We start from the raw sequence: 18,808 nt of genomic DNA, 5'->3' as shown, positions 1-18,808 counted from the left end.
TAAATCTCACAGTAGCTTGATTTATGGCACCCAAAGCAAGACCTGTATGTCTCCAAATAGGGAAAAAAACATCGTAAGTTTTTCAGAATTTCCACTCCCCTCCTAGAGACTATCAAATCCTTTATAATTAGACTGATGACAGGATAACTCAGTCTCTTTGCCATCAATCCTCAGCCTCTCTGCTTTGTCTGCCAAAGGTTGCCCTTTCCTGGCGCAAGTATCTGTCCCCTGGCAATCACCGATCAAACTGCTATCATGTGGGCCATCTACAAATCACTAGTGGTTACAGCTGCTGTCACCACAGGCAAAGTTCAGTCCAGAACCCAGGAGCAAAAAATGCCCCACAGTTAAGAACAATTGCCCCCAGAGGCAACATCATCACCTCCTAACAATAGGTAGCAACTTCACCTGGGTCCTAGGGTACTCAAGTTCATTTGGATTCCAGTGAAGTGTGAAGTAGCAGCAGGGAATGGAAAGTTGGCATCCGCTTTAGAAAGGAAAAGCAGTTATGATAAATCTTCACCTTCCTCTTCAAGAGGCACGTGGCCCTTCATGCTTTTCTTAACACAATGATGAAGGGTGATAAAGTGTGACTCTGTACCTGGAAAGAGATTAAACCAACTCCCAAGGGAAAACTGATGCTGACATACTGGAAAAGGTAACCTGCTATACAACACAGCAAGTAGAAAGCTGGTCTCTGCACATTCTGCTTCAAAAACCATACCTCAAGTGCCTAGTGGTTACAGGAGAAAGGAAATACTCAGGCAATTCACAGTCAACTTACCTGATTTTGATTCATCGTCTCATAAGCAAGCAAATGCAGAGCTGATGATTTGGGTTATACTTAAAAAACATTACATGTATTGAAAAATGAGACAGTTAAGCAATTATTAATAACGCAGAGTTACTGCTTGTGAGGCAGAAGCCTTCACAAGACCCATCAGGGACTGAGATATTTATCACTGGGCTACTTGGTACCCAGAAGACAGGCTTCACCAAGACAGGCAGGCAGCTATATTACAACACAGAGGTAGTACCTCAGAGTGCCAAAAAATTACTTTCAGCTTATAAAACTGGGAGAGAAACTAACTTCCTAGGTGTTTTGTCTAATCACCTGACATTAACAGAAAAATCAATGAGCGGGCTTACCATGTGGAAGCCAACACTGATATTCTTCAATACTTTAACTTCTGCCTCATATTTAAGGCAACATACACTGTTTTGAATCTGAATGAAAATGGGAGTCTTATGTAAATGTCTTCTTCTACAAAGCACAAACTTATCAAGACCACATTTTGTTCTAATTCTAATAGTTAATATGTACAGGTAGATACAGCCCTTGGATTTCTCCTAGGAGTCTTAAAACATTTAACAGAAGTGAACCAACTTCTTATGACTGTGCATTAATTAGGTACAAGCACACCCGCAATCTTTGACATGCCTGTCCCTACTGACCTTCACTCTGGGACCATATGGGGCAAAGAAGTGTGAGCTAACATATAAGCTCTGACCTCAGCATCATGCGAGGTCTCATGAGGAAGCACTAAATTGGTTACATGGCATGCATCTTTAGAAAAAGAAAGGGGAATTCTGGTTTAGGCAGCAACATCTATGCAGGACGTCTGCTGGAGTAAAGACATCACAAAAACTCAGCACTGGCTGACCACAAAATGAAAGAAAAGTTACCCAGCCCTCGGGCAAAGGTTTATATAGAACTAACTGTTTTCTTGGATCATGTTCCCTGAGGCAGGGATGACGCATCCATTCCTGAGGCATCATCAACTTCAATGCTGTAGACACTGAAATTCTGCTAAAACCCTTCCAGGGGAAAACGTGATGACTCTTCAGTGAGATCACACTAGTCATCAAGAAACTGCACAACCACTTGCTCATCTGGCCGCAAAGGGTTTCACCACTTTCTGTTCTCTAACTTTTTACACCTGATATTAGCTGTTAAGAGTTATTGAAGAAATACTATCTGTATTGTCATTGATATGTGGTTTCCAACACACACTTGCATATTTTCCTTTTGCTTATCAGCTCTTTTGGGAAGATGTCATGGCTAGAACAGCCAGTTGAATACTCTGCATTTTCTGGATGTGTAAATAGCACAGCACTTCTTTGTGGCAAGAGTAAATGCAGGTATGAAAGACACTCCCATGTTCATATTCTAACTTATTCCGAGACCCTATTTGGGATTCTACTGATTACAGTTGCGACGTATTAGGGAACTATATCTGAAGTTTGCTATGATGAAAAATGAAGACAGGTTATGGTGTCATAAGAATGGTATAATGGGAATTAACTATGAATGTGGAAGCTACAGTAAAATACAAATTGCATAAATAAAGCAAACCAGTGGTTTTTAAATGACTGGTTTTCGACTACCAGAGCAAGATGTTCATGTTAAATGCAGTATCAACTTGTGCACCAAACAAGAACTCTAATTTGAATTCATTTTCAGCTCTCTTTCAAATGCATCTTTCTATTCTCTTTACTCACCTTTTATCACATACTATGAACTCCACTTTTATGTTTTGAGGGGATTATTTCAGTTGAAACTCCATTCTCTGTTTATAGTCCTTAATGACATCTGGCTCCTTTATTGTTAACTCTGCTAGCATGATGAAAGTCCTAGACCTCTGGATAGTAACTCAGAAGCCAAACAAAACATTATAATTTAAATCTAAAGTATCTGTCACCTTCAGCAAACTAGTTAGAGAATGTTTAGTTTAGAAACCTGCACACTGTATTTGCTTTTTATAGGGAAAACACATTGCCAAAAAAGGTCTTTCAAAAGAATTATCTAAAAATCAGAAACTAGAATTCCGTGATTTTTTGCAACCATTCTCATGAAACTGCAATATACTAAGAACTGCTTATTATGTGCTCTGTATTTCTGCCTCAGAGCCTGATTACTAACATAAGAAACATCAATTACTCAACTTGAAAGGTGATCTTTATATTCATTTTACTTTTAAAATAGTAACAGAATTATAACTAACCCATGAAATTAACTTATTATTCTTGCAGTATGTTAATGGAGAAATTAGACAGAAATAACAATTTCTCAAGAAACAAATATCCAAAACACACTGTTTGTATTTTCTTCTCATTTAAAAGAACAAAATAAAGACTTTACTTCTACAAGAATACTGTTAAGCTACAATTCATGTTCATTAAAAATTAGCTCTTGTTTGCATTTTTACACTAACTGGGATTATCTAGAACATTAAGACTTTATGTTACTTCTTATCCTGTTGACTTCCTAATTTCCTGGGCAGTGTAAATGGCTATTTTCACTTTTGCCTTTAATCAGCTTCATTTTTTATTGTTCCCCCTAGATAATAACTTCTTGCTCTCCTGAGGCTGCAAACTTCATATTAAAGTATTTCAATGGCAAGCTTGCTATCAATCAAAAAAATATCCAGTACATCACAATTTCAATATGTCCTTCTACTTGGTGAAGAATTTTTATGAATATAGCATTTCATATTGTTTGAATACTTTATTTAAAATAATTTTATCTACCAGCTTAATCAATATCACAATTTACCTGTAATAGCAAGCCTTACTGAATACTTCTCTTCAGAAAAAAGAATGGTCCTTTACATTGAGCAGCCTGTTTCTTCTAGATAGTAAGGATATATCAAATGGGTTCCAAAAGCATATTTTCCATGGATGATGATAAAAAGGCATATATGTAAAATACACTGTATGACATCACAAATGTGACAATAGGCGAAAAATTCAAAATTCCCTACAGGCATACAAAGCAGACTTGGTACAATGCTCAGAGATGTGCTGAGCTCCCAGAAGAGAAAAAATGTGACCAAACATTTCAGAAGCAAGAAAATGAACATATCCAATGTTCAATGTGCAATATCCACATCTGTTATAGCCCAAATACAGCAATCAAATACATGAGAAAACATGACATGCCCTAGTACAAAGCAAAAAAGGGAAAAACTTGGGCTTAGACTGTGACATAACCATTTCAACATTTTTGTGTACTCTGTTTCATTAGGTCTGTCAAGAAATCCGGATGGTCCAGGCCAACGAACAGGAATCCCAAAGCGAAACACACCCTTCAAATCACAGCACTGATGCTTCCTCAAAATAGTTTGGAAAATAAGCACAGCTTACTTGAGTATTTAACTAACCAACTTTTTCTACTTTAAGTTCTGAGTAGATGAAGCAGAGCCAACATGTAAAACTTGCTGTCTTATGGCCAACAGCCAAATATGTAGTCATTTGACCTGAATACACACACGTCTGATTGAATGTACATGCTAAACGCACATTTATTTAAATTAAATTAAATAGAAATATAACAACAGATAACTGGCGAGGAACTCCAAGATTCACATATTTTCCAATACACTGCACAATTACGAATGAAATACTAGAAGTGATCAATTTACAGAGAGTGAAAGACACAATGATAATGAATTATAAAACTTTATTGGCCTGTTAAAAGTAAGTTCGTCAAGTACATTTTTTGTAAGTATAGATTGTCCAAACTGTTATGGTAGTACTTGGGAATAAAAACAATGATTGTCTGTTATTTACAAGAAATATAAAACAGTTTAAACAAGAAGAATTAGAAGGGAGAGAGAGTGAGAAAAGACTTACAGCTTGCTGATGGAGTACAGCAAACTATTTTTTTATAATGTGATGTTATGGTAGAAGGCATTTTTGTGCTATCATTTAGAATATTGCTCTTTTCAACATGTGAAAAACAGATTTTTTTTATGAAGAATGCTTAGGTTCTAGACTTTGATACCAACAGAATTACTCTCTTCCTTTTTCTAAGTTGAACCTGAAATCTAAGAAAGACCAAGGAACACAGGGCTCTGAATAGCAATGGGAAACATTTCAAATAGATTTGCCAAAGATTCTGGTCTTGCATTTGTGCAGTGGTATGGCAGCCCAATTCTCCTCTCACACTAGTAAAGCCAGTAATATCAATGAAATAGCTTTATTAAAAAAAAATCTCAGGAAAAAAGTCAGAATTTCCTTTCCTGTTTTGTGGACATGCCTGAGGAGTGAGCCCTATACTGCTTACATCAAGGCAAAATCAAAGCCATCACAAGAAGGCCATGACTTCACCCTCTACTTCCTTGAATATCAGACAGTTCCCTGAAATCCTATATGGTTGTTCTTGTCATTCCAGCTGAGGAACAGAGTTACAGTGAAAATGTGTATGCAATGAAGGGAGTTTCCTCATATGTTAAGACATAATCTGCTTAGTAACACTGATGTGAGTTGCTGTCTCTAGGGACTATGGGGGAATTGCCCTCTTCAAAATGAAAGCAGTTTGGCTCTACACTGCCTGCAGTTCTGCTCCAGGACAGGAGACATGTGCTTATCCGCCACACTCCTTGCAGCTGCAAAAATATAGCTAATCATGGAAGGATGCTATTAAAATTAGAAGGATATTGCATGTCCGTATCAAAACAATACACACTCTAATGTGGGCTCTTTCAATCTATCTTTGTTTGATGAAAAGTTAATCAGTTAACCTTGAGGTTTGATTAAAAGACAGCAACATCACCTACAAGTTTGATCATAAAGTCTACATACTTGTGGAACTAAACAGCTGTATTTATTTCCAATTAATGCATCATTTTTTATTTTCACAGCAGATTTAATTTGTATGTACAAAAGAAAAAAAGGACAAATAGAAGACAGCTTCGAAAGTTTGGGGACACACATTCCCATGTAAGTGGGACAATAAAATGGGCTGTGAAACACATGGTACCAATGTTCTCTGTGCTTCCTATAAGGCTGTATTTACAGTTCTCAATACTTCCAACCATCCATGAACCCTTGCTGAGGAGATCGGATGACAAAATCTGGTACAACATGGTCCTATGTTATAAGCCGGATTACTTTACACCATCACATAGTGACAGCAAAGTCCTTCAAAATTATATTCAAACACCCTGCACATTTGTACCCTATGGAGAAGAGAGCTTACTGCAGCTCGTGAAGGAGGATGTTGACCTCTCTCAAGAACAGAGAGAAGGAAAGACAGAACCACTGAAAACTGGAAGGAGCAGAAGAAGCCAGAGAGAATGACAAGGAAGAAGCAGAAGCAGAAGAAGAAGAAGAAGGAGCAGCTAAAAACCTTCAGGCAAGCTACTGGGGTTTTCTTTTGAAATTAATATGAACAAAATACTTAGTTGCCCAATCCATTAAAAACTTTCAAATTTTTAAATTTTTAATTTAGTTTTTTAATCTTTGAAAAACTGTGCTTAGGGATTGGCTGTACCCTAGGAAGGAAATGGATTTATAGTTCTTCTGCCAGCAGTCAAAAAAGAAAGAGCAGTTCCTGAGAGAACTATCTGAAGAAGGACTGTTTCCAACTAGCTGTCCACAGGTTTTCTTGGCACTGTCTGCTGCCCCCAGGGATCTTGCTCCCACTGAAATGATTGGTTTTCTTCACTGCTGCATGGGAGAGATCCAGCTGGTAGTCAAAGGCAGTGGAAAGGTTGGGGACTGCCTTGCCCAGCTTGGGGTACTCAGACACACACATATTGCCATGCACAGCAGCCTCCCTCTGCCATGGCAGTGAGCTCCCACAACTCCCATCAGAAAGAGACATGGTCCCCACACACCTTTCTGCAAGAACAGCTTTCATGAGGGCCCGCCACCTCACCTGGCACAGCAGGCAGCTGCAGCAAGCACAACACAGACCCCAGGCTTGGCCTGGAGCAATGCGCTTGTTTGCAACATAGACCCGGCCACTGGTCAAACTTCCACCAAATTCAACAGGAATGGGTTTATTTAACAGACTAGATGATAAGCCTTGCCTTACAACAAAACACCGCCAGCAGTGCTTCCTCTCCAGTCCCCCAACTAATCTGCCCATCAAACTGCTCAACAGCTTATCTCAGTACTTCTCTGAGTATATTAAATGTCAATTTAAAGTAAATTCTAGTATAAATAAACCTCTTCTAGCAGAACATTAGAAATATGCTTTTATTTTAGTTTTATGTCTGGCACAGTGAAAAAAAATAGCAACTCTGCCCTCAGCCGTTTCATAGCCTTTTTTATTGCTCAGTGAAACAATGTAAAAGCTTTTTAATGTCAAATCCTGGATGTTCAGCAACTTTTACCATGTTAACGGTTCCTGCATGATTCTTAGAGTCTCACTTTATTTTAAGGAGGTCAAGAATTTGTAATTAACTGAGCCCTTTGTAAACCAACACCATTTGGGCAGATCAGAATCTCTACAGTTACAAGCAATGTCACTTACAATCAAGCTGAAAGACAGGAGCTAGTGGGTACTATAATTTCCACATTAAAAGTTTTGCTCCCTTAGCTTTAAAAGGCTCTGTCCACATACTGGAAAGAAACCATTTTAGGAACACGTAGTCTTTTTCCATCAAGCATTAAACATCTGCGTTAAGATATTATTAGTAACTAATCATGTGCTGTAATCCATAAGTTTCTGTGAATATCTGCATCAAGTAATAGTGCACTGAGGGCTAATATAAAAGATATAGTACAAACTATGTAAGAAGGATATTCTACTATATATATAAAAATATATATTTCAGTGGTGCATAAATCAGTTGTGGTTTATTAAAGTTACCTCCATGATTACATAAAATCCAAAATACTGTGTCAGTACATGCTGAAATATTTGAAAGTCAAACCTACTCCTATACCACAAAGATGAACTGCAAAGTGCTACAAAATAAATTACAAAAAAATTACGTAAAATCCCCAATCAATAACTGTGCACATTTATGCAAATAAATATTATGAATCAGAAAGAACAACCTTTTAAAATTAAATATTTCAAAAATCAACTGCCAAATTCCAGCTCTGCAAGTTTGCCTTTTCCCTGCCAAAAGAAAAGGGTTCAGATTCTCACCTCATTTATCTGGCAATAAATTGTGAATACATAACTGAAATATGTTGACTTTGTCCCAGCAAAACTTAAGACTGGAATCTGGGCTACTAGGTCAAGCTCTGCTCTTGATCCAACTTACATCTGATGTAACTCCACTGACTTTAGCTCAAATATTGCTGACCTAAATGATTCTCCATTGATTTAGAATCAGCTCAATGGCATCAGATATTATTTCAACAGAAGGAGAGATTCATGGGTAAGCAAGAAGTCTGAGACCAAACAAATTAAAAGGAAGTTAAAAGAGATGCAGTAAAAAGCAGAGAAAGTTAGTATCTCTCCACAAGACCACGTCCACATAGACTTAGGGAGGAAAAAAGGCAGACATTCCTAATATTGTATCCGTGGAACAGCAGAACACTTGCTGACGTCTCACTTCAAACATGAACTATGATGGATATCCTTAATTGCTGCCATCCCTCTCCAAATCACCACAGTATGTGCAGGGCGACAAAGACACCACGATTCCTAGGTCATCAGTAGACTTCCAGCTCTGCCCTCTTCTTCAGTGTGGGGAGAAGGACACATCTTTGGGACAGATTTTGGAGAAGTGAAGAAAGCACTTTAGCAACTGCAACTCCCCTTCCCCAGCCAGTGGCAGGAGAAAGGAAATATCTCACTACATAGGCCATGAGGAATGCAAATGTGGACATATTTCTTGACTAATAAGGATATTTCCAAAACTTGAGGACAGTAGGAATAAAGAACTTGGATGTGAGAGATTGAAAAGTTCACAAGAAAGAAGTCAAACAACTATAAGTCTTAAAAGGCAAAAAGCAAGTAAGTATATGGAGATAGAACAAAATAGTCAAGATAGTATTGTAGAAAGAGAGGGATGGTGTATGCCGTAAAAGACCACAGCAAAAGGAAAGACAACAGTGTTTCAGTGGAAGCATGAAAATGGCTGAAATTAAAAAGTAAAACCAATGAAAAGCAAATACAGGAGAGACAAAACAACACCATCTCCTATTTTCACTAAACATAATTTTAAGGAATTAAAATCAGACCGTAGCTCAGAAGTATAATCAAAATGCACGGAAATGCAAGCATCTATCTCTGTCTTTTACTGCTAATCTTTGTAGCTAACTCTCAGTTAAAAAACCCTGAAACTTCATCTTTCTTACAATTATTCCCAAACTGAAAAGATCAAATTATAAACTCAGGTAAATAGCATGAAAATGAATGTCTAGAACTATATCTAAATGCAGTCTCTGCTCTTGGAAAATGCTTATGCCTTCACTTAGCTTTACTTGTTATAGTAAATTCTTCTCAAAAGAGAGTAGACTCTCCTCTGAAGTGTACTGAAGCATACTCTGAATTACACTTCACAGTTAAATATGAACAGTTAAATAGGCCTGTAAGTATACAGTCTGAAGGGCCAACAGCATAGTGTTGTTATTCTTACTCTTGGCTCAGAATCAGCATTCCAGCCTACTAAAGATTTGTACACTTACCAAAACTTATGGACTATATTGAATAATCATGACGTAACTGAATGTGTAAGTGATGGCACTGGTTCAATAACCAAACGCACTAATGAACAGTATTGCCACCTTTCTGTATACAGCTCATATTCTCCAACTTTCTGGTAAAGTCAGTGGAACCACATAAATAAATGAGATTTGCAGGGCTAGCTCTGCAATTTAGTGCTTTAGCATTTAAGGCCATATCCTGAAAATATACAAGAACTTAATTTTAAGGACGTGAGAATACCCATTGAAATCAACGAGTCTACACACACACTAAAATTAAGCATGTGTAGAAGTTTTGCAGAGCCACTAATGCAATAAAAGCAACTTTGCAGTTCACCTTTGATAAATATTATTTATAAAAACAACATCTTTCCAGTTAAGTTCAAACAGAAAAAATTGACAGAGGAAACAATATGATGTAATTTCATCTCAATGTCATTTTGGAAGACCAGTGAGGACAAGGCAATAGGAAAAAGTGTGATAGCTTATTTCTGGACTTTCTTGAGTTTTATAGCTGCCTCAGGGCTTGGCTTCACCCTGCTCTTGCAAAAACAGCTACTGATTTGAAAGTACTTCTATGGTTCTCCAAACACAACCAATGTCTAAAAGAGAAGTCCAAGGGAGGTGGCACTTCACTGGGCAAGAACACTGTCCACTCCCTAGTGTGCAGCATACAGCTTCCACAAGCTCAACAGCCCCTCTCTCATCTTTTCTTTATTTCATTTACCCATCCAGTGGGATCTTATGAAATAAAACAAAACCTAAAAGAAACAAAATAAAATATGAGAAATCATGCTTTTAAAAAAAGTCAAAGAAAAATTAATACAAAAGTCCAAACACAAATGAATACTTGACATTCAAAGACATAAACATAAAATGCATTTAAAGCATACATAAAATGTTAAATAAAAATTGTTAATGAATTTATGAAAATGACAACATTAGCTCTATCTTGTGGCCAACAATTTTATTTGTTAATTAAAAATGTACAAGGCGTATTACTCATTTGTCTTTAGCATATCAAAATATTCATATTGAGCTGTAATGCTAGAAATCTAGAATTCTCCAACCAGGGACTGTACTATGCATGGGTCAGAACAACCTCAGTCTGCCTTGCACAAAAGCCTATGGTGAACAAGCCTGGCTGCACAATCAAGCTCTGTCTTTGATCTGGTCATCAGCTAAGCAAAGGGAACCCAGCTATATCACGGAGTTACTGTGAGTACAACACCAGGTTCCTCTGTAACCTTTGTTTCACATCTCAGCTCTACGCTCATCGTCCTTTCTGCCTGCTCCAAACAGGGTCCTGCCCTTAACGTCATCAATGACTTTGTAATGGCAGAAAAAAGTGGACCTGGGTGAAATACTAGTTAATTAAAATTTATTGTTTCTGAATATCACAGGAACTTAAAAATCTACAACTAAATATTATAGCACATTGAAACACAAGTTAAAATCCCTGGGTGATGTTCTGTTCTGAGATGAAGGAGGAACCCTGTGAACCCATCCCCCAAACATTACCTGACTGTCTAAGGCTAAGAACTATAAAGAAGGCTATGCTTGGCGTGAAATCCAACAATGTGACTCTATAGCATAGGTACTTCCTAAGGCAGTATTTTCTTACCCAGTCTGTTGTTATCTGATGCAGTTGAGTTATTATGTACATCACTGTTGACTGTCACCATTACTTGTTCTAATGACATTTGAAAAAAAAAAACATGAGTTGTACTGTCATCCTGCAAATGTAAACTTCATCAGTAGTTTTTGTTTGTTTGTCTTTACCTTGCTTTAGTAAGTTCTCAATGTTTATAAAGAATGAAAGTTTATCTGTATTCCACAGCACTTTAAAGAGCAATTCAGAGCCAAATCTTGATTTGCCTTAAATGAATGGGACTTATGCTATCAGTTTCAAGTTTCATTTACATTGCATTTTCTTGCTTGTTTTAACCTTGAGGCACTCTTAGTACTTCTACCCTGAAAGTATGTAATGGCACATTTAGAAGCTGAACATGCTAGCTTTGGGCCACCGAGCATTTCCAAAAGGGTGTGGCAAAATTCTTTTCCTCTGAAACAGTTGATAAGGTTTAGTGTAAGGCATTAAGAAAAAACAAAGGACCTGGCTAATTCACCGACAAAAATATAGGATCAGCTGAAGTAAGCATCATTTCAGAACAGCTTGGCTTCTGCACAGGGGCTGTTTCACATAGAGAGAATGGCTCTAGCCTAGACTGACATTGAAAATATCAGTCTCTTATGGTCATATCCACATGTAGCGATGAGTATCTTAAGAACTTGCAAGGAACACAACATTATTGTTGGAATCTGTGCTCTTACTGAAGCTTACATCATTCTGGTTCTTGCTACTTATAGTGCCTCCCCACATATATATAAAATATCTTAAATTGAATTCATATGGTTTTGCCACACCATGAAATAAGCTCTCTATGAGAGAATTCAAAACCAAAACCGTATCGTTGAAAATCCAGTTAATCACACAGTGTATTACATCACAGCCCTAAATGGCTACTGTAATGTCAAGAAAAATGCCTGGCTGTAAAATATGTTGACCTTCATGACTGTATATGCATGTTGCAATATCTGTCTGACAGGTTTTGAAGAAGACTGAGGATCCATTTCTGCACACGGCAGGCTTTTCCAGGCCTTTCTTCAGTATTTTTACTGAGTCACTGTACTTAATCATTATCTCCTATGTAATTTTCTGAAGGATGTTTGGAAGTTACAGGTTAGATGGAAAAAGAGAAGTACCATGAGGGTTTTGGTAGTCTAGAATTGAAATCTACTGCATGGTTGCTACCTTCACTTCAAATCTCCTAGGCCATTCAGACCTCTTCTCTGGAATTTTTTTTTTTTAAATCTGTGAGATTGCATACGTTCTTAGACACCAAGTCAAAGGACAGATATATATTTACATAGAAAACACACGTCTACACCAGACTGTTAAAAAGTGAAAGCTTTCTGGCCTTTTAGTTTGTTCCTTACCTCATCTGCTGCAATCACAATGGATCACACTGCTGTGTGTAAAGTCACCTCTGAATTTTCAATTGAGAAGTTAATGGATGAACTACTATTAGGTGTACAGTACTATACAAAACCCAGGTGGACAATAGGTCTGCTCATATTTAGTTGCATCTGCATGTATATTAGTAACTCTAGTAGTCAACAGTGATGTCTAAAACAACCAGTATGGAAGAATACTCAGACCTAGGACCTGAACAGTCTACGGGAGTCAAGAAGTCCACAAGGGCGTCCTGCAAGTCCTAATGAATGCAGAAGAATTAATCACAAATACATCTTTTATAGGAAAAAATCGTTAATAGAAGGAGTTAAAAAAAAAGAAAGGAAAGAAAAGAAAAAGATTTTTAAAAAGGGGGTATATTGATCTCATTCACTGAAACATGGAACGCACCCAGGTAAAGTATGTAGAAAAGAACACAGAAATACAGAATAATTGCGGGGAGATGTGGGGTGAGGAGGGAGAGATAGGAAAGGTCTGACAGAACACAGGTAAAATGGAATGAGAAAAAAGGACTGAAATATAAAGATGCAGAAAATGAACAGAAGTGCTTTAAAAAAATGGTTCCAGGGAAAGCAGAAAAAGCTACAAACCCATTAAGCAGCAGGCAATCTGGACTTAATTTGTACACTAGCTCTCTGACTACTTGGAGTCACTGAGCTAACAGAGGCAAAGTATTATGGGCAGTGGGTATTTAGAAGACAATTTCTCATGTCGTAACTGCCAACCTCTCATCTGGCTTTTCAGAGTTCAAAAGGATTCAGTTAGGCAGGTTGAGGCAGAGCCTGATTTTGGCTTGAGTTGCTGCTGGGGCACTGGATTCTGAGTTTAATACTAGTTTTAAAAAAACATTGCTGTTATGTAAGCTGCCACTCAGACTGGCAGGGGAAAGTACACTAAAGAATAAAAATAAAAAACTCAAAAGTGGAAGAGAGAAAAAAAGCTATCCATCTTCCCTGTATAAGGAATGACAGAACTTCATTCATCCTTTAAGGGAACATTGTGTATCTGTCTCTCCCAGATGTAAATGTGTCCAAGACAATAAGGAAAATAAGTAGTTTAAAATGTAACCTGCTGATACTTTATTTCCAATATCAGCTCTTCATTCAGAGCATTTTGAAGTGGGTGCTGTACTTATTATTAGTCTTAAAACAAACATAACAATTTTGCAATACACTGTTTTGGGGACGTAACGTTTAAGTCTAACTACTCTACCCCAAAGAGAATGTGCTACATAAATCGTAGTTTGAATTATGCTATTAATGTGGATCCAGTTGAGCCATCAGTGAGGATTTTTTTTTTTAATCCTACAATTGGCTTTCTGAAGTACCACAGCTGCCTATCTCATGAGATTTGCAGACCTGTATCCCAACAACTGGATGTTCTGTAACTTCCTAAGAGTTTACTCTCATTGGGAGCTAAATAAAATACCTTTAAGACCAATTGGTTTTAGCTTTTCTATTCTTTAGCAAAGAAAGCATAAAAAGAAAAGTATAATAGCAAAAAAGCCATATGTTTACGCATACTGAACTCATTCTGGAAGAAGAGTATTTCATAAACATGATCCTTTTTACATGTAAAGAAGCCAATTTTTCCCTCCTTTAACCAGCACATAACACAGAACTGAGCACTTAATGGCATCATAACATCTAATGCATTTCCATGTTTGGGAACATCGCTGGTATGGGGACAGTCACACATCCATGGGCTCAATTTCTACCTGTCCCAACAATCTTGACCATGCCTCTCCTCACTGGCTATGCTCCCTACAAGCCTCCATCTAAGTCAATCAGGAAGAAAGAAGTTATTATATGATTGTCTTCCAAACTTTTTTCACAAAGTGAGATGATAAATTTTAGTTTGCTGAAAACCTTTTTACTCCAATGGGATTTGAAATAATATAATCTCATCAGTTGTACATGAATCAGAGGTCTGCAGGCAAACTTTCCTGGTCATTACAAACCTGACCTAAACTCTGCCAGAGTAAACAAAAGTTTCCTGTAATGATGACTTAACTGAACTCAAAACTAAGTTTCACATACTCACATCCCGCTCTCCAAATATGTCTCTACATATGAATTGCATAAATTTGGAGATCATACATGTAAACCAAAGCATCCTAGGGAAAGCACAAGGAAAAGAATTGCTGAGCAATTGAAAATTTCTATGATGTTAAGTCTTCTTATGCTTTCTCTCTTCACCAAATACATATGGTTTTTCCTAAACAGAATGTTACTTGGGGCCTTGATCCAAACGGGGTATTTTGAGACAAAAATCAATTTACATTCCTACTTTTTCCAGCTTGGGGGAAATCGAGCATAACACGACATGTATCTCTGGTCTTTTTAAATGAACCGGCATTTATATGGAGAAAGCTCAAATTGCTGAGTGGAAGGGAGGAATGCAAAGAGAAGATGTAGTTGCATTACCTAAAAAGGTATCCTTATCAAATTTGTCAGTTTCTGATTTCAAGTAGAAAATTAAATGAAACAATTCATTCCTACTTTTATTTGCTTCTTGGATCTGAGCCACTGCTTCAAAGAGCAGTGCTAGCTAACACTGTGGCAAAATGAGGACAAAATGTCACCTCATTTTTATTGGAAAGCGAGGAGAGGCTCCTGGATAGGTTTCTGGAGAATGTTTATTGCACAAAAAGAAAATGACTTGCCTCATTAGAGTAATGCCTACACAGCAGCAGAAGATAAAGTTGTCTGAAGAAATCCATACTTTTTCTTAGGATTTTGCAGATTTTGAATGCTCCAGGCTCAATACTGCCTCATGTTTCAGAGCACAGTAACATACACATTTAATACAACTTTTTCTTTATTTCTAAACATCGCTTCTACCTCATGAGGCACTAAGACAGTATTTTACATTCATGTCATTAAGAGCTCTAATGACATATGTAAATAGTACTTTTTTTACCTAAAGATAAAAGCATGGATAGAAGACAAACAAATGAAAACCGAAGTTCTAAAACGACACGGACATGGAGACTTAAAACCACAAAGACAGACTTGGACACACTCTGAACTTCTTAGAGACCAGGGTTTCCCAGAAAATTCTGGATCTGAATTTCACATTAGTCTCTCTTTCCAGATAAGATTTTCCAACAACTGAATTTACTTAGAAACTGGAAGAACTAGGACTGGCAGAGATTAAACAGGCTGTCCCATGAAGCTGTACATCAAGATAAAGAGTCTTGACCCTCTTATGTGCTCCAGTTGCTTACAACATCGGGAAGACAATACACAATACAATATCATATTAACCTCAGGACTATTTATAGTAACTCAAAGAGTTTCTGCTCTCCTTTACAATTCTTCAAAACACTGCAGTGTCTCAGCAAGGTTTCTTTTCCACTATCACTACCTTTTCCTCTAATGTTTAAATTTACGCCCCACGGGTAAGGATACATACTTTGTCATTTTATGGATGCTCCCACCTGTATGAGATTTCTAAATGGACTTAATAAAATTGGAGCCATTAACATTAGTGTTGCAGGCAGCATTCAATCTATTTAATGGTTTGTTTCATTGATCTACAAGTTCATAAAAAGAGAAAGGGGGTCAAACAGAATTATATGTACTTTAGTGTAGAACCCTATAAAGCTGTTCTCCGTGTGAAATGAGTTAGAACCAAGAGAGAGTAAAACCTGACCTGTCTACTCAGCATTTTAGAGGCCAAAAATATTTTGGGCTAACAGTCCTCTACATTGCTAACAAAGATCATTTAATATCTTAATCTGTTTTTCCTTAGTCTGATTTGGAGTTTTTATTTTATTTCCCAGTATGATACATTGCAAGATGTGCTCATTTTCCAAGCAGGCAGCAGAAAATGAAACATTTGTGCTCAGCACTCTTAAGAAGAAAATATTGCATCTTTCTCAAGGAGAGTCATTACCCTCACGTATTCCAGCACAATATCCAACAGACGTTTCCTTTTACAGTACTGCTGCTGATGCTGTAGTTGTTTTGCTTGCTATTGATTAGTGAGAGTCAAGGACATTAAAAGCTGAAGCTTACACTACCAGTGCTCAAGGCTAGTCAGTGCATATATTTTGCACAGCTTATAATTCAGGGACAGGTTAAAGTGAAAAAGAGAGCATGAATAAGCAACTGTTCAGACTCAGAAACAACCGTGCAGTAACAGCAGCTCCCTACAGAACCACAGAAAACGCATATTGATAGAAATACTTCACAGGAAAGGGTGTAGCAATTACTATCTGCATACACATTTTAAAACATGGATGTCTGCAAGTTACTTTACACTTCATTTGCATGAAACACTGTATGCCTGAGAGATCCATCAATATATCAAGGAATGCTTTCTCAAAGCTTTCTGCAAGTACTTGAAAAGTCAAAGCTGTTAAGAAAAAAAGCTGTTTACCCTACGACATCCCTAGCATTTGTGTTTAATACACTCATTAGTATGCATGTAAAATACAGAAATGCTACTACACAGATACACTTTTGACAAGTGTCAGTTTACAGCCACAAGAAAGAAGATCAGAGCACATGAAGGACACAGCATAATTAGGTCTTACCCCTTTGAAAAAAAGAATCACTGTCAACTTCGAAACCATTCCATCTCTGCCTGAGTATTGAAGCCAACTTTACTACCACATTAGCTTTCATAATTCCAAGGATAAATAGATATTCCACATTTTCAATATATGGCTTTTTGACAAGAACTTGGCAAGCCAGTTTTTATATACAAATTAGGGAAATAATGTTTCTTATTCCTGTACAGTAAGAATTATGGAACTATATCATATATACTCATTTATAATGGGATTATTTTGCTTACTTGCCTTACAACAATATTAACTCCTTTGATCATTACAGGCCTCATAGCTGTTATTGAGCAATTCTCCAGCTTCCTTTCTATTACATTTACCTTAAATATGTGAAGTCTGAATACTTCTTACAAGATGCACACCCTAATCACTGACTGCCTCTAGTAACACTTTTTTTTTTTTTTCATTTCTTTAATCTCAACTGCCTTCCTTTACAGTCACTACTATTCAAGCACTTCCATGTGGCAATTAATGACCTTCCTTAAAAAACCTGATCTGTGCATGGTGAATGATCAGGATAATGGACTGACAGCAAGCAACAAAGAGCCAAATCCCACCTAGCGCAGTTACTGTTTTGCTCCATGAACACTACCGCATCATTTCTGTGCATCTTTTCTTCCTCCATCCTGTGCAGATTTTAAGGTCTCAGGGCCAAAGATCACTGCCCCATTTTGATACAATCTTGGCTTAAGTATTTCACCCCACAAATTCTCTCCTGATAGGAAAATTAAGACATAGATCCCATAGGGAAAAAACCCAAAATACCCCAGAACCTCTGCTAGTTGTCTTTTACCACAAATCCTAACGTCACAGCACTAAGGAGAGACAATCTTACAGTTGCCTTCCACTGAATCCTATCTACATCAGTCCTCCTCCACAGCAACACATGGCCTTTGAGGGAAGAGAAGTATGAGGCATGGTCTGTTTCCTCGTGAACCTCGTGGTCTGGATTTATACTCCTGAAAAGCCATCTCAGAGTCTGACACACATTCTGTAGGCAGCTTGCAGTATATTTATTCAGGTCCCGCACCTCTTCCAAGGCTCCAGGGACTGTTATTTCTCCCCAGATACTGCAGTAAGTTGGAATCACACCAAAGACACTGCTTGGCTTTGAACATCCCTGTGATTCCTCCCAAACACAGAAGTCAGAGAATATTTTTAGGGGGAAATACTGCACAATACAGTACTAAATGAAGCAGTTTGAGTCTTCTGGATCACAGCTGCTTGGAGGCAACGTGAAAACAATGTGCAATTACTCCAGTCCGGCCTTGGTTTGCTTCACTTTGTTCTCAGTTTTACATGGGCACAAAATGGATCTCCATTCAAAGGAGCACCCTTCACAGGATACCGCAAGGAATGGAGAAGGAAAATGGTCTTTGAAAAAGGAAAGCTCCCACTCTTTGTATTTATAAATGTTACCTCTTACAGCAGCTTTTTGATAGAACAAAACACATACTATATTTAAAAGGCCAATTGCACCTAAATTACAGCTCAAAAACCCCATCCTAAGACTCAGTGACTTTACGGGAGAAAGTAAACAATTTTACTAAATGATACCGTGTAATTATAAACTTAATTAACATGAAACAGATTAGACATGAGTCTATAATGGATACCATGTTTAGTTGCTTATTGCCATAACTTCCAGGGGAGGCTATTAGCAAGGGAGTGAGTAAGGCTGTTCTCTTATTTGAAACTGTGTTCCTGCAACAGGAGCTGCTCTATATATGCTATGTCTCTATTCAAATCCTGTTTATTTGCTACCACTGATGCACTATGAACATAACTTTCCAAGCTTT

The 18,808-nt window shown here is 37.5% G+C and overlaps 1 protein-coding gene across 6 annotated transcripts in view; it reads right to left on the bottom strand.

Moving 5' to 3' along the window:
• Positions 1-18,808, bottom strand: part of NTRK2 (neurotrophic receptor tyrosine kinase 2) — a 204,588-nt gene that overhangs the window by 103,474 nt on the left and 82,306 nt on the right. For 2 of the 6 annotated variants that reach the window (XM_064438183.1, XM_064438184.1), the window contains 2 exons: positions 11,021-11,089; positions 4,443-10,157 (listed from right to left, as the gene is read on the bottom strand). The exons of 3 other annotated variants lie outside the window; for them this stretch is intronic. In XM_064438183.1, coding sequence (XP_064294253.1) covers positions 10,120-10,157; positions 11,021-11,089 — 107 coding nt within the window. In that variant the 3' untranslated portion in view covers positions 4,443-10,119. Of the gene's footprint in view, positions 1-4,442; positions 10,158-11,020; positions 11,090-18,808 lie in introns of those variants that run through there. One more of the 6 variants, XM_064438185.1, reaches the window with a different exon arrangement.

This window comes from Phalacrocorax carbo, chromosome Z, assembly GCF_963921805.1.
Source record: "Phalacrocorax carbo chromosome Z, bPhaCar2.1, whole genome shotgun sequence".
Taxonomy (NCBI): domain Eukaryota; kingdom Metazoa; phylum Chordata; class Aves; order Suliformes; family Phalacrocoracidae; genus Phalacrocorax; species Phalacrocorax carbo.
The sequence above is the reverse complement of the archived record's forward strand: the minus strand, read 5'-3'. Positions and strand labels throughout refer to the sequence as shown.